We start from the raw sequence: 16,061 nt of genomic DNA, 5'->3' as shown, positions 1-16,061 counted from the left end.
ATGCATTGCGTGTCTGTGCTACAAACATGGAAGAAATGATTTAAAGGAGCCGGTTGTAGCTACAAACTGAGCAGAAACGTTGCTTTTAATCAAGAATGCAAACATGACACGTCCCTGAAACTGTGTCTTAGTAAAAGTAAGTGAGCGAAATAAGTTACATAGAAGTAAATAAAATTGACTGCTTTTAGTCAAGAGGTCTTTTAAGTCATTCATGGAATAAGGAGAAATTAACAAAATGTATCCGTGATGTAACTTAAATAGTTTAAATACTTCTGTTGGTATGTAGTGCTTTTGTGAAAGCTAATAAAAAAACCTGTCCTTTCTGTATGAATATCATATACTCCGTAATATCATACTCGTAACCAGCTTAAATTTTTGTAGCCGTGTAAACCTCTTGTCTTAAATCTACAGCACACTACTACTTTCAGAAGAATTTAACAGTTTGGGATCGCCACAGCATGTCCTTCATATCATCAGTTTGTCTTCTCTGTGGTCTTCGTCTTTTCCCTCACACGTGGCACCTCCACATCCTTTGTTCAATACTATGGTCTAAACCACCTCAGCTTTGGCTCTTTGACTTTGTCTCCAAACTGCTCGACCTGAGCTGTCTCTCTGATCTAATCTAATTCTAATCTCCCCCAGTGTTGCAGTGCCACTACTACTCTTTGCATCATCACCATAACACCCGCCTCTCTCCCATTCATACACATGTATTCTGTCTTGCTTCTGACTTTCATTTTAGAAGGAGATGTTAATGTGGGTAGCTAAAATGTTTGTGTGTATGTGTGTGTTTTAAACAGAGGTTAAGTGATGGCATTTCCTCAGCCCAGACCTCAGGCTCCTCAAATTCCTCAACATCTTCTCAGGACCATAGACTGTCAGCAAGGAGCTGTCAGGGCTGTTCGCTTCAACAGTAAGAAAAAGCCCCACCAAAATTATCTGTTCAGTCTGTTCAGCTGCTGGCTGAACAGACTGAACAGACTCAATTGCTAAATCTGGTTGTAATGTATATATGCATAATAAAATATTACAAGTTCAGGTCAACTCAATAAAATATGTTCTTTATTTCATTAGTTCAAAGTATGTAAGCTCTATTCCTCAGTTCTGAGTTATCCACTTATATCAGCTTGTCTCTGTGCCATGTCTTTTAAGTTGATGGGAACTACCTGCTGTCTTGTGGCAGTGACAAGTCTTTAAAACTGTGGAGTACGAGCCGAGGCACCTTGTTGAAGACGTACAGTGGTCATGGATATGAGGTTTTGGATGCAGATGGGTGAGAGAATTACCATTGGGTTGTCCACAGGGTTTTAGTCTCAGGAATATAGGATCAGAAGTAATATAAATGAATGACCTTTTCTCGTTGGCTCTTTGCACAGGTCCTATGACAACAGCCAGATTTGCTCATGTAGCTCAGATAAGACGGTGATTCTGTGGGACGTTGCCACTGGCCAGGTCACACGCAAACTCAGGGGTCATGCCGGGGTGGGTCCTTCTCTTTTTAGCTCTGTTTCACTTTGGGCATCGTGGTATTTCATTTGAAAAACATCTGCATGTTTTCATGGCGGCTGCACTGTTGTTTGTGCCTGTGTACTTGTTTTATGTAATATTTACTGTATGTCTCCTTTTCAAATTTTCCTTTGCAGAAAGTTAACTGCGTGCAGTTTAATGAGGAGGCAACAGTCATATTGTCTGGTGAGTCATAATGACATTAAATTATTTATGGAATGTGGATGTTTTAACCGGTGTCTGCTTTATGTCAAAGTCAGTTATCTGTAAATTCTCAAAGTTTCCATGCTTTAATGGAACTCTTTTTAGTATTTCTCGTATTTGCCTAGCAAATGTGTAAACTATTACATTTGTATTTACTGCATTTCATTTTTATGTATTCTCGTCATTCAGGGTCCATAGACGGGACGGTTCGGTGCTGGGACACCAGATCCAGAAGATATGAGCCAATCCAGGTTCTAGACGAAGCTCGGGACGGCATCAGCAGCCTCAAGGTGGCACAACACGAGCTGCTCACCGGGTCAGCACTTCAGACATAGTTGAAAAAAAAAAACAACCTGCATGTTAAAAGTTTCACAATTTAAAAACAGAGATTTGATTCGTTTATTCAACTGTTTTGTTCATTTTTGCTATGGCAGCTTATAATAATAATGATCTTGTGTTTTAGGTCGGTGGACGGCAGAGTGAGGCGCTACGACCTGAGAATGGGACAGCTACATGTTGACTTCATCAGCAGTTAGTAATCTAACTCTAAAGTTTAATCTCAGCAGATATTACTGTTTTAAACTGATTTTTGTAGCAAAACAGTTTCACTGAAAATATAAAACCACTGAAGTGTTTTTATCCTTGCGTTCCAGGTCCTATTACCTGTGTGTGTTTCAGTCAAGATGGTCAGTGCACCCTGAGCTCCAGCTTGGATTCAACACTCAGACTTCTAGACAAGAGCACCGGTGAAATGCTGGGAGAGTGAGTGCTGATTGTTTTCACTTAGAGTGTGATGTGCTGCCACTATGGCTTCATAAAGTAAAAGCAATACAAGAAGTATTGTTTTTTTGTTACCTTTTTGTTACTAACTGAAATCTGAAAACTTGTTCCCTGACAAGCTGACTGGTTGCAATATTTTCTTTGCAACAAGTTTCGCTCAGCAGCAGCCAGGAACCACCCATCAGCTTGTCAGAGAACATACATTTGTCCCTCGCGACCGTTGGTTGTGCTCTTGAATAATGTCCGAATGACATCACTCGAGATACCTCAACATTTAACATAACCTCAGGTCCAAATGACATAAAATGAAATTTAGAAATTTACCACAGAGCGCAGTTAAATTATAGTGAATCATTACAAGATTCTAAATGGTACGGTTTACTGATGTAAATACGTTTTTTAACTCGTGTTTTTATCATATACTTGTTTTTATAGGTATACCGGACACAAGATGAAGGGCTACAAATTGGATTGCTGCCTGTCCAGTAAAGACACGCACGTCCTGAGCTGCTCAGAGGACGGACACGTTTACTGTTGGGACCTGGTGGAGGTAACTATGAATTTGATTTTCAAAGGGTACTTAAAGGGCCTCTGCAGAAAACAACTGTTATTAAATGAAGTGAACAACATCTGTATTCTGTCAGTCACTTTTGCATCAATGTGGTTTTACATCTGTAATCATTTGTTAGTATCACAGTTAGGTGTAGTAACCAGGGAAGATAATCAAGTAGCATTTCCAGACACATGTATCATTTTATAAATGATATCTTAAGCAGGCAAGATCCAGAGTGTAAACTAGCTTTGCTACACAAATCTAGTGATGGTTAGCTTATAGCATTAGCTGATGAATTGAATTTCAAAATAGCCCGCTAAGTTACCAGATCAGCTCTGTGAGTTTAAAGGCTCAAAAACAATATTTTTTTAGCTGGTATACTAACTTTTTACTGGAAAAAGACTGCGTAGAGGTGGATTTAATATGCACAACTAGCCTTGCTAATCCTGACTGTGCATTTCCACTGATGGTTAAGTTCCCACTTGGTCATTCAAGTGTCTTATTTTAGCCTTACTGCTAATGCAGATATATTTTGGGATTATAAATTTAGCAGCAGGCTGGCTAATCTCAGCTAATTTGCTAATCTGATTGCCACCAAAATGTTGCCCACTTTTGGAAATGAGAGCACAGGGATGGATTGAAGCACTGAAGTACTGAATAAGAAACACATCTTTTGGATTTTCACAGAAAATGATGGCAACCAATGGTCTGAAAATGTCGTCTTCAGAAACGTCTAATACATGAAAAACATTGCATGTCTTGTTCAAATAATAGGTGAAATGCAAGAGTTAGTCAGAACCACAGTGGGTGGAAATAGAGCGTTCTCAGTGCAAACCCCCAGCAGATCATTATCATGTAGAACCTGTGTGATTTTTTGTGACAAAATAATGAATAGTGGAGGTTATTTGTCAAACCCACACAAAAATTCTTTACTAAAAGCATACAGTCTAGCATCCAAACTAACATTTTTGCTTGTTTTACTTTCAGGGGTCTTTGTCGTTGAAGCTGCCGGTGGGGAAAGCAGTTGTCCAGTCCCTGTCCTTCCACCCTACAGAGACCCGTCTCCTCACAGCTATGGAGGGGCGTGTCCAAGTGTGGGGCGCAGAGCAAGAGGAGATGGAGGAGGATGTGATAGCCACGTAGAGGGTGAAAACAAGAACCTGCTGTCTGTACATACAGTCTATCTTACGGACCTTAGAGAAGCGCACAAACCTGTTCCTCCCACAGCCAGATGTTGTGCCTGGAAACACTGGATTTGGTGCTGGAGTTATCACTATAGTGTTTGTTATGTGAGTCTTACCAGGAGAACCTGTTCTCTGGCATACTAATCAAATGGGATTAGGTGTGCACCCAGTGATAATGGACATGCCTGAGAAACCAAGCTTTTTATCAGAGCTAAATAGAAATGTTCCTCCATTTAATTTTATTTCTGTGTTCCACTCAAAAATAAATAAAGTGAAAAAGGTTCAGCTTGAATAAAATCTTAAAAAGAAACTGTTTAATTCTTAAAAAGTTCCAAGTATTAGAGTTGTTTTTGTTTGAAGCTGAGTTACATCAGTAAACTAAATTCTTAATTTGTAATCAGTCTGACGAGAAGACAAGTGAATCCTTAACAAACCAGCCAACTCATATAGAGGCAAAAAGTAAAGAAAGAAAAATACTTGGCTTTGGTTCACAGACATAAACATTGTGATTGTGAATCCACTTCAAATCCACAAGTTAAACAGACAAGCTTGCAAAATGAGTGATTTTTGTATTTGTGCCATTCTTTTTTATATATATAAAATCCTTCAATAATAAACATTGTGTAAATTACACAAACGCATTTACTGCATGTGTCTTTTTCAACTAAGAAAACTCCCATAAATACAGATGTGGTCAGCAAGAGTTTATTTTTATCAGAGATTGTGGACATCGTAGATTTGCAATGTAATTTGTAATTGTAAAATAAATATAATGAGAATGACAAAAAAGTATCAAATAAATAAATAACTTATCTTACATACATACATTTTATCTTACATACAAAAAACTGTCCACTGCAATCCGCAGTGATTGTCGAACCACTGGGCGTGTCTACGCAGCTTTGTACATGTCAGTTCTGTTATTCAACCCCAACATCGCACCAAAGAGTTTAAATAAATACATATGAGTGTATTTACAAAATGGTCACGTTGTTGTTGAAGAATTGCGTTGACACGTAAGCTTAGTTTACCCTTTTAGATCAGAAAATATTTACAACAAAAATCAGTTAGCAATAATAAAATAGTAAAGCTTTCATTAAAAGACAAAAAACGATCAATGCACTTTTGAACAGATAACTTCTAATGCCCCATAAACACATATTATTAGCGGACATGCCATTAAAACTGAGTCAATGAGAACAGCAACTGCAATCAAACATTTAAGTAGTTTTGATATTTTCACCCAGAAGTCATAAAGAAAACAGCTTATTTTCAGCTTATTGAGTTTCTCATTTCATAAGAACTGATTTCCGCTTCATTAACTGCACACCACGAAAGAACAAAAGTTCATTCATTTACAGAGATTACAAGAGAAGGTTCGCCAAGTTCATGTCCCCCTTTTACAGTACCCGTTTACTCTCAGCCATCTAGCCCACGCAGCTGCAGCCGGCAGCTGACAGCTTTTCCACCTTGTGCCATCGGTGCGAGTTATCAAGAAAGGCCACGTCCTCGTGGTGGGTGGGCCTGCAGCACGGTGCATTGTGCCACAGCTCCCCGAGCACTGGGCTGGGGAGAAGTCCAGTGAGCAGCAGGTTGGTGAGGGTGAGGTCGTGGTTGGAGCGCACACGGGGACACGTGCCGCTGCAATACTTGAATAAAATAGTCTCATCTGAGTCGTAGCCCAGCCCCAGGTCCCGAACCTGCAGCAGGATGGAGTGGAGGCCGCACTGGGAGTCCAGAGCTGAGCGGCGTGATCGAACTGGGATCGGTACGATGGGATTCAAAGATGGTCCGACTCCAGAAGCTTCCATGTGGCTGTTTTCCACAGCTGAATAACTGCTCCTTTTGTCCTCATCTGGAGAAATGTGTGCAGATGCTGTCTGTCGTTTCAGATCTGGAAAAGACAAAGTCATTTATACAACTGATAAACCCACTTACAACTATATTTACTTTCATTTTCACATTCTCAAAGCGAAAAGTCATCGGTTCCAACCGTCACTTGAGTCTTCACTTACCAATCAGCGATCTCAGCAAGTGGCCTTGTCCCCTCTCGACGCAGAAAAGAATCACCACAAACTTCAACAGGGACCTCATCTCTATGTTCTGGTCTTCGTTTTTCGCTGTCGATCAAAGTGGGGTGGGTTTGTATGTCTGCGAGTGATGCCTAAGATGCAGACGAGTCGCGACCTCCAATATATAGCCCCAGGAGATAAGGGGGGGTGAAGGGATGAGGCAAGGAGGTGTAGCGGGGAGACAGACACTAACCCATTACTTGCCAACAGACTATCCTACTCACCTGAGCCTGACAGGGAGCGTAGGAGGGCAGGCGGGCGCTTGACCCAGAATTTGTCCTGTTGGGATTATCTAATTGATGTAAATCACTGGTTTATTGTTGAGATTCTCCCAGATGTTTTTCCAGAGGATGCTGGCCCCTAGCAATATGGATTCCCAAAGGCTCAGGGCTTCTTAAAAGCTCCTCAGTGGTGGACAGTGATGTCACTTTGGTAATGCTGAGAGGTATGTGCGACTGTGTGAATCAGTAGATATGCAGACAAGCAAATAGTCAAACATTCATAGATAGTAATTTATCCAAACATAAATACAGGGAATAACCAATGGAGGAAATGCATGAGAAGTGTTACGGGCTGAGAAATAAAAAAGACCTACTGAGTCATTGTGGAATGTCTCATATTTGGGCCCTCTTATGTTCTGCTTCTTGATTAAATGCAAGAGACGTGAAAATGTGAAACACATTAAGAATAACAAGAGGAGGCTATAATTAGAACATAACAGGGCTGCTTCAACAGACATTCCACATTGGGTGACTTCTCTTGAGCTGGTCTGTAAATTGAGGGATTTCACCAGCAATGTGTGGCTGACAAGTGGAATATGTAGAATGTGGATTATGTAACAGTTATAGGGCCCAAACAGGCAGTGCTATTGGAATTTCACGTTTTCATCAAAGTTCGTATTTGGGGGCAGTTTCTGCCAGCCGCATGCAGGGCGAACGCCCGATTGGTCCTTATTTAGCAAATGATCTTTATCATTCTGAAGATATGCAATCAGCTCAAATTCATTTGTAAGTTACCAAACTTTGTGCATTTATTTTGGCCTTTCTCTGTGCTTCCCACTAAAGATATTCTGCTTGGGACATCCATTATTAGAGATGGACTGAGGTGATGTGGAAAGCCTGTGCTCTAACGCTTCAAAATTCCTTTCGGAAAGTATATATATCATATTCTCTGGGCTAAAGCAAATTTAGCGAATTTAATGAACCCTAAAAAAATGTATCTAAATACAATGATTATTTACATACAGTACAGTATATAGGAGTATGTTTAGATGTGCCACTTTGAAGTTGCCTTGTTCAGTCCTGCATTTTTGAGTCCTCATTATCTCAAAAATCCAGCACTGAAAAACAAATAGTAAATAAACTGGTTCTTATACAGCACTTTTTACTCTACCTGAGGACTCAAAGCACTTTATACATCTTGCCTCATTTACACCCACTCATACAAGCACCTTCTGCTATGCTTTTAAGTGCTTTCTATCTATTATTCATAGACTTTGATACTCGAATGGATGCATTGGAGATAACTTGGGGATTGGATATGTTGTAGTTTCACTGCAAACCTAGTATCCGTGACATAGAGTAACAGAGACAGGCGTTGTTAATTTGGATGTTTTCTCCTAATTCTGCAAATTTTTTGACTAAACTTTGAAGGGTCATATCACCTTTTGGGATAAGTGGCTGGTCTAAACAGCAACATCTTATAAAAAGGTCTCCTTTTTATGACACAAGGCTCATATTGTATCCAAATTGTTTTCTAATATGAACATGGTCATATTTTATACACTTGGTAAATGTTTAATATGAGATTAAGAGAGTTAATGCCATGAAAATCCCAAATGAATGACAACATTATATTCAAAATATTGAACATGCACTACGGAAGTTGTGAGCATTCAGAAATGCTCTGAAAAATATAAGGCGAAGAAAAAGGCCTGTAAGTTTTCATTGCACGGCAGTAAAAATGTGCACAGACCCAATGCACTAAAGTTATTGTGAGCAGGTCAGGAGGAAACATTTTAAGTGCTTTTACACAGAATTAGCAGACGAGGAGTTTACATAATGTCCTTGTGTTTCGATTTTATTACTTCCCGCAGGACAGTCTGTACTCTCTGTTTTTATGTGAGCGTTTAAATGTTTAAAAACGGAATTAAACCAAATCTAGTTTAAATGTGGCGACTTCTACCTATAGAGAAATTAAACGAGAAGAAGACAAAATGATTAGTGGTAAACTTGTAACAGTCAGTTCAGGAGGAGCAAAAAATATGATATTATTTTATATTATATATTATTACATTTGCCTGAGTCTTCGATGAATAGACAAGGCTTTTACCATTAAAGAGCTTATTTAAAAATATACTCATTTTTCATTCAATCGAGAAATTTACTCAGGCTTCAAAGCCTGATCCTTGAAAGAATTATTGAAATTCCTGGCAATAATTTTTGTGGGCCATTATTAGTTCAAGACTTACGGATGAGTCTTCAGTAATTCATATCAACAGTGGTATAATAGATGAGAACTGGTGCTGTTTAATGCAGTAATAAATACACTTAAAATCTCTTTGGACACACTCATTTTGTCCAAAGGATTGAAGCCAGACCTCTAATATTAAGAAGACTCAGTAAAACTAATGTTCTTTCTGGTGATTGCTGTGTTGTAATTCTTGCTATCAGCACAGCACGATTTGCACGTCTTATCTTTTGTAATTCTTTAGCTCTTATTCTTTATGTGTTTTGGTATGTGGAATTTAAATTTAAACATGAAAATGTCTGCAAAGTTCAGAAACTGGATTTGGGCATTAAAATGAATTCCTGATCTGGAGAAGAGAGTGTATGACCAACAATCACTGAACTGATGTGGATAAATCAACAGGCTCGCTCACATCTGACACCAGGAGTCTTATTTGTACGCAGACCCTCTCCCCCTCATTATGACCATATTTGTCACACGTGGTAAGTGATGTTCCACTTTTTAGTTACATAATAACACTTGCTGCTTCCATCTTCTGATGAAAACCATTGAATGCGATTGAAAAACAAACAATTTCTTTTAAAACCAAAGGTGAAAGGTTAAATCTTTCTCATATGACTAAATTGCCATATGGATTCAGGACTTGGAACAGGACCAGTCAAGTAGAGAAAAACACCACAATACCACAGCTAGACACCACTTAAATGTGTCCAGCCATTCTTGCTTATCTTTTTTGGTCTTATTGTAAATGTATATGTAGCCTGGACAAAACTTTCAGTTGGCTGTCCTCAGAATATTAAGACCTTTATTACAGAAAGCTTCCATTTCCCAGCTATTTGCATAGAAAACCAGAAAACAAAAGGGCAAAGGACCCAACACATTCCTTCCACTTCTTAAAGAGACAGGAAGAGACAGGGAAAGGGGAGAAGGTGGTGGGAGAAATACAGTGGAGCAAGAGCAATCCTTTTGGATTACAGGGTGACGAGCCCGTCTGGAATTCCACTGTTGTCAAAAGACAGGAATGGAAAGAACGTGGCATCAGTTTCTGTAAATGAACAAAAACAGAAAAGATAGAAATCTGATGCTATTTATCAGACATCATCAAGCACACTGACTGATATTGTTCTAAAGTTAGAAACCCAGCATTTAAAGCAGTATCAAAACCTGTATGTCAAAATAAAACAAAGTAGGTTGATATCACTGTAAGTACTGTGCTTTTTTATATATATATATATATAATTTTGTGGATCCAATTGCTGATGTTTACACATGGTTTCTAATTTAGAAAAATTTCAAAAGAAATGAGTCAATGTCTCTAGCTGTTTTTAATGCACCACAGAGAACCAATGGCCTGATGTAGAGCAGAGGTGCTTGAAACATCTCTTTCTTATTTGGTTGAATAAAACGGAGCCCTGCACTGTGCAAACTGTTACGCCCCACTTAAAAACGAAGGCAAACCTTGAATAGTTTTTTCTTTTTTGTTTGCTTGTTTTCATCCCACTGCAAACACCTCTTGCCATTAAGGTCTTTTTCTACTTTGTAGGCAGGCTCTATGGAGTCCTGGAAAACTGAGTACACTTACTGCTTACATAGGAAATAAGATGGTAAGTCATGTGCTGATAATCACATTTACTCGATTAAATGATCTTCAGCAGTGTTAGCAGTTTTTGTCCGTTTGCTGTCCTGGAGCATTCAGGTGTGTTCTAACACAATGCCACAATATTCTCAGGAGTGGACGCCCCAGCAAATTCACCCCAAGATGTGCAATATCCGAAGAAACTGCAAAATAAACCCCAAGAGCTTCATCTCAGTTCATGAAGGTTCATGAGAGTACAATTAGAACAAGACTGAACAAGTATGCCTTATTCAGACAAATCCTTTTTAAAATGAATATGTCAGCATAGCTTTGTTTTGGAGAGTTTCATCTGAACTAACTAAAAGACTTCTTGAACAATGTCCTTTGGACAGACGAGGCCAAAATGAAGATGTCTGGAGATAATGCACATTCCCACGTTTGGTGAAAACCAAACACAACAGATCAGCACAAACACCTCATACAAACTGTCAGCACAGTGGCATGGTCAGTTGGGTTTATTTTGCAGACACAGGACCTGGGAACCTTGCACTCATCGAGTCAACCATGAACTCCTCTGTATGCCAGAGTATTGTAGAATCAAATGTAAGGCCATCTGTATGACAGGTAAAACTTGGTCAAGTTGTCATTGTCCTGCATGCAGCATGACAACAATCCTAAACACAGGAAATCTACAATCTACATCTTTCCAATAAGCCATGGCCACTGGTCATGTACTGGTGGCCTCTTCAAATCCAAAAACAATGCTTGCCTGTATTTTTCTATTTTCTTTAGACTGGCCTAATTTTGCAGAGGCCACATTACAGCTTCTTTGACTTCTAGGTTTTTAATAAACTGTCTGGTTCCTGGCCTACTTTTACATTTGCAAAGCATTGTAAATCCTTAAAGTGAAAATCACTGCCCTCCATAACACTTTGCCTCTGCATTCCTACATGCTGAGCACCTTGTTTTTTGTATCTTGTGAAGCACATGCATACAATCAAAGATATATTTCCTTTAGAGTGTACTGCTTCCTTAGTGTCTGTCCATTCAACAATGAGGAAAATTATCCTACCTGGGTAAGGAGAGGCATTAAACATTTGATTGTGATACTCCTACCTCCTTCACTAAGCAAGTGCAGTGGACCTAAAGTCTTCTTCCTGTCATATATTCTACATTTTCTCCTAATGACACTTGAAATTGCTGTTACCTGTTAATTTTATATGCAAGTCGGCTTTTAGAAAAACTAGAACAAGTCAAATTGTGAGAAATTGTCTCAGTATGTGGGAAAATGTTGTACAGTCCAACACGAAGAAAGACACCTCATTGCCCTACAATACACTCCATGCTGTAGCAAGTTAAAGGATGGACTCAGAGATGCTTTTATGTGGTTATTAGTTTTTTAGCCTAAACCAATTGTTAGTACCAAAGCGAGTTTAGTCACCAAGGTTTTTTAAAATTGTAACACTTCTTAAATTATACAAATTATACTTTTTTTGTGCTTTTTGTATCAACTGACTGAATATACTCACATAGTGTGCTTCTAATATATAATTATCCACAATCTAACTACATTTTCAAGTATCAGTGAAGTGTTGAGTTACAAATACAAGTTTGTATAGCAGTTACCTTTAAACCAGTGCCATCAGCCTATAATCATGTTCAGACAGAAACTGGGATAACTGTGGCCTTGCAAAAACTGATTTGATGAAGTGAAAAGTTCACCATCATACATGTAATGGGGAAAGTTTTTTAATACACAGTGTGCAGTGTAGGTTTCAAAACCTACAAACACAACAACCCCTGCCCCCAAAACAGAGAAACTAATGTTCATCAAAGAAAAAGAGTGTGATTCAATTTCAAAGTAAGAGCGTGTGTATTATATTGCATCTGTGTGTTGATGACTGCAGAGCTATCACAGGGTTTTGCAGTTGTGTCATCCAAGAAGAATTAGTTCTACATGATGAATTTGGCTTTTATCACTCTAATAGTCATGTAGGAAGCTCTTAAAATAGGAACTGATAACAGGACATGTTACACTCATATTTTTAGTATTTATTTATTTATTGTCATTGTCAAGAACAATGAAATTGCGTTTGGGGCTTCCATACAACCCAAAAAAAAGAAGAAAATAATAAATACCCCTTAAAACCCAAGTGTACATATTTAACCCAGTGTGACTCCAATGCAATAAGACAATCCTTAGCAATAATGTTCGTAGAAATTCAGACAAAGACCTGAGAAACATGACAAAATACAACAATGCAACCCATTCAATATTATTGTACTGTGAGATATGATATCAGATATGATAGTTATCTGTTTAAGAAAGAGGGGGGGGGGGCAGGAGGGGGAAGAGAATAAAGATATGATGCACCAATGCAGACCAGTTCATTGCTATTAAGAAGTTGGATATGGTTATTGTCCGTGAGAGGGGGGCAGAGAGTTCAGGAGCCTCACAGCCTGTGGATACAGGCTGTTGGCCAGTCTGGATGTTCTGGCCTGTATAGACCTGTACCTTCTCCCTGAGGGCAGCAGATGGAAAAGGTGGCGCGCAGGGTGATGTTGGTCCCGCAGGATACTGTGCACCCTCCTCAGACAGCGAGTGGGGAAGATATTACTGATCTCTGGCAGACTTGTTCCAATAATTCTGCCAGCTTCTTTCACCACCCGCTGGAGTGCTTGCTGATCGGCCTTGGTGCAGCTGGGGAACCACACTAGAAATCCATACGTCAGAACGCTGCTGATGGCACAGTTGTAGAAGTTCAACATCAGAGATCTGGGAATGTGTGCGCTCCGCAGTCTCCTCAGATAGTAGAGGCGCTGTTGGGCCTTCCGTACAACTGAGGTGATATGGTTGCCCCAGGACAGGTCCTCGGTCACAGTTACCCCCAAGAATTCTATGAATACTAATTGGCTGCAGTCTCTGGTGCATTCCTGGAGGAGCTGGTCAGACAGTCAGTCCATATAGGGCTCGTCTGAGCTGAGCGGGTCAGGAATGAAGGGAGCAGCCTTCCTGTAACTGGAAATATTCAGAGAGGATTTAGCCTTGGAATGTCAAACTTGCACGGAGCTTCTCCTATTCATGCCGTAAATCTGTTGGTCCAAGCGGAGACGCTCTATCGTTTGTCATCAAGGCACAAGAATGCACAGGGCTTCATTCCAGCTAATCTGAGCAGCAGGTGATTTCACACACACACACACACACACACACACACACACACACACACACACACACACACACACACCTCCTGTGATTGAGGCTGTGCAAGGTTGTTGGCATCAGCTGAAAACTCCTAGACCATGATGACACAGTGACATTTCACCTGTACGTGATAAGACAGGCAGGCAGTTCCATTATCATTGGCATTAATCTGCTCTTAGATTTTGGAACCTGGCTGCAGATATCTGCTCCTGTCCAAACACTCATCCAGTTTTCCCAAACGTGATGAATGGGGTGAGATAAAGTTCATACTGAACACAGGGTGTAGGATACTGCTGTTTTTCAACATTTTCAGGGTGTCTATTAGTAGCCAAAAGTTCAACTGAAGACCCCTTTGAATACCAACATACCAAAGTTGTCCATATTATTATGCTGTTGTCTGAGTCTGACTCTAAAACACCTTAAAAATACAGAGACCGACTTCAGAGATTTTCTCAATTTATTGTTAATCTCGCTTCTTCTGTTTCTGCAGACTGACATTCAGGTCGGTGAGCAAGATCTTCATCATCCTCAAGGCCTTTTCTGTGGCACTTTACCATCTTTAAGCTGGTTTTTAGACTTTGAAGTTAGAGAATGTAATCGGTTTTCACATAGAAAAAAAAGCTGGAACTGTAGAGCACCAAAGTTGCATCACGATGCAAAGCCTTTTAAACAAATTAGTACTCAAGGCTTTTTATTATTAGATGTAATTAATATATTTTTAAGACTTCTGGGATACCTGCACACAACTGAAACTTAGAAACACTTCTAAAGCAAAACGGAATATAATTCATTTATTGTATTTTATAGACAGGTGTGTCCAGATGTTTTTATTGTTATGTTTAGCCATGTAGTGTCAGGGTGAAAGTTTCGTTTTCATTCCTAAACTCTTTAAAGACTGGGATGTGAACAAAAATGCTAAACAGCAAGACATTATTTCCAAATAAATACCACTGTTATCATCACTGTGAAAAATTTAGTGTTTTAGATTATGCTGCAGTTCACAGGGTGAAATTCAAGTACATATTTAAGCACTTTCAAGGTCCCTTTTCAAGCTTTTTTCCAGCACCCCCCCCCCCCTTCAAAAAAGTGCATGTTTCAATTCGCATCACTTCTGTAAGACCATGTGAAAATTAAAACAAATCATCCCAGGTGAACTTAAATACCTTTGATCCCCTTTTGTTAAGACAGAAAAACACACCACACAAAAATACTGCAAAAGGACGGGCGCCTTATATACATAGTGTATAAACTCAAAATGCACATTTCACTTAAAAATTAAGATGTGAACAAATCAACTTGTTAGATATTCTTCTCCTGTTGAAAACCCCCCCAAAGAGAAATAAATAAGTCTTCTCATCAGATATTGATGAGAAATTCTTTCCTGTGTGACAGAAAATAGGAGACAGATGTTTGTTTGTTTTTAAAGTTAATTCCCAATAAAACTGTTTTATTGCTAACTACATTGCTGTCTGTATTATTGCTGAAGTCCTAAATGATCACCTTTAAAGTGTTTGTGCTAATAACATCATGTACAGTCAGACAGGCATGGAGAACAGCACTGACTGGGAGGCTTTGAACACATCACATAGTTCAATTCAACATATAAGACTTTAAGAATGCACAAGCTTAAACTTAAAATCTATTGAATTTATCATCTGTCATATTATTATGTAGAATTCTAATGTATTTTGTTCATCTCCCTTAAACAAACAGGCAGCCTTAAAGTATGAAATATTCATATACAAACACACATAAATGTGTGAACTGTCTGAGCGGCTGATAGTGCCCCACAGGCCTCAGTGTGAGCTTGAAGACATTTATAATGTTTAAGTAGTTTAATGTGTCGGTGCTGACGATAAACAGTTTGAATGAAACTTTGGTAGCACAGAAACAAGTGACTATTCTTTGTGACCATATGGATCGGTCCCTCATATTACCATTATTTCACCCAAAGGCACCAAGTTAATACTCAAAAAAGCTGCAATACACACAAATATAAAAAGTACTTGGTGACAACTTTGCTTTTAGCGTCTAACCCTCTGGGGTCCAGGGAATAATTGGCCGTTTCTGACTACTTTTGGCCTCTATGTTTCACCTTTAAAAACTGTTTATCTTGCCAATCTGTTATTTACTCATTTTGACATACTGTAAATATGTAAATATTGTGCATAAAACATGAGTAGAAAGTGATATTTTTGACTGTAAAAACCACAAGCATGTTTAACGAATCATTTTCATAACTTGAAATGCAAATAGAAACTGTACATTTTTTAAAAATGTGCACAAGTTTTGCAAACAACAAAGTTATATGGTACTATTTACCTAAAAATGCAGCCAAGGCTCAGACGTTTTTTATATAACCATTTAAAACTATTTACAGAACAATCAGGTGTTCTACATCAAAGAAGAAGGCACACAAATTATTTATGCAACTCCAAAAAATAGTCTGTGTCCACTATAACACAGATGAGAACAGCACAGGGATAAACCTGCAGGTCTGACAGCAGGTGTGTCA

The 16,061-nt window shown here is 39.0% G+C and overlaps 2 protein-coding genes across 2 annotated transcripts; one reads left to right on the top strand and one right to left on the bottom strand.

The window, feature by feature from the left end:
• The first annotated feature begins 13 nt into the window (after positions 1 to 13).
• Positions 14 to 5,000, top strand: wdr83 (WD repeat domain containing 83). Its single transcript, XM_085278567.1, has 10 exons — positions 14 to 136; positions 801 to 913; positions 1,153 to 1,273; positions 1,377 to 1,482; positions 1,644 to 1,692; positions 1,900 to 2,026; positions 2,174 to 2,241; positions 2,364 to 2,472; positions 2,926 to 3,040; positions 4,031 to 5,000. Exons 2-10 carry the CDS (start codon positions 811 to 813, stop codon positions 4,184 to 4,186), a joined length of 954 nt encoding a protein of 317 aa, XP_085134693.1. The 5' UTR covers positions 14 to 136; positions 801 to 810; the 3' UTR covers positions 4,187 to 5,000.
• A 654-nt stretch (positions 5,001 to 5,654) lies between these two features.
• On the bottom strand, positions 5,655 to 6,321 carry LOC146572017 (persephin). Its single transcript, XM_085278565.1, has 2 exons — positions 6,243 to 6,321; positions 5,655 to 6,121 (listed from the first exon to the last, which is right to left on the bottom strand). Exons 1-2 carry the CDS (start codon positions 6,319 to 6,321, stop codon positions 5,655 to 5,657), a joined length of 546 nt encoding a protein of 181 aa, XP_085134691.1.
• Positions 6,322 to 16,061: the final 9,740 nt, after the last annotated feature.

Source organism: Mchenga conophoros, linkage group LG6 (genome assembly GCF_057382185.1).
Source record: "Mchenga conophoros isolate Kocher_MC1m ecotype Shallow Benthic linkage group LG6, M_conophoros_male_GT1.1, whole genome shotgun sequence".
NCBI lineage: Eukaryota > Metazoa > Chordata > Actinopteri > Cichliformes > Cichlidae > Mchenga > Mchenga conophoros.
The sequence above is the reverse complement of the archived record's forward strand: the minus strand, read 5'-3'. Positions and strand labels throughout refer to the sequence as shown.

What these genes read in the sequence shown, in the direction of transcription:
- wdr83 (XM_085278567.1), top strand. Translation starts at nt 811, where the DNA reads ATGGCATTTCCTCAGCCCAGACCTCAGGCTCCTCAAATTCCTCAACAT. An exon ending in CAGGGCTGTTCGCTTCAACA is followed by an intron (nt 914 to 1,152) that starts GTAAGAAAAAGC and finishes ATGTCTTTTAAG; the next exon opens with TTGATGGGAACTACCTGCTG. An exon ending in ACCGGTGAAATGCTGGGAGA is followed by an intron (nt 2,473 to 2,925) that starts GTGAGTGCTGAT and finishes TTGTTTTTATAG; the next exon opens with GTATACCGGACACAAGATGA.
- LOC146572017 (XM_085278565.1), bottom strand. Translation starts at nt 6,321, where the DNA reads ATGAGGTCCCTGTTGAAGTTTGTGGTGATTCTTTTCTGCGTCGAGAGG. An exon ending in CTTGCTGAGATCGCTGATTG is followed by an intron (nt 6,122 to 6,242) that starts GTAAGTGAAGAC and finishes TGTCTTTTCCAG; the next exon opens with ATCTGAAACGACAGACAGCA.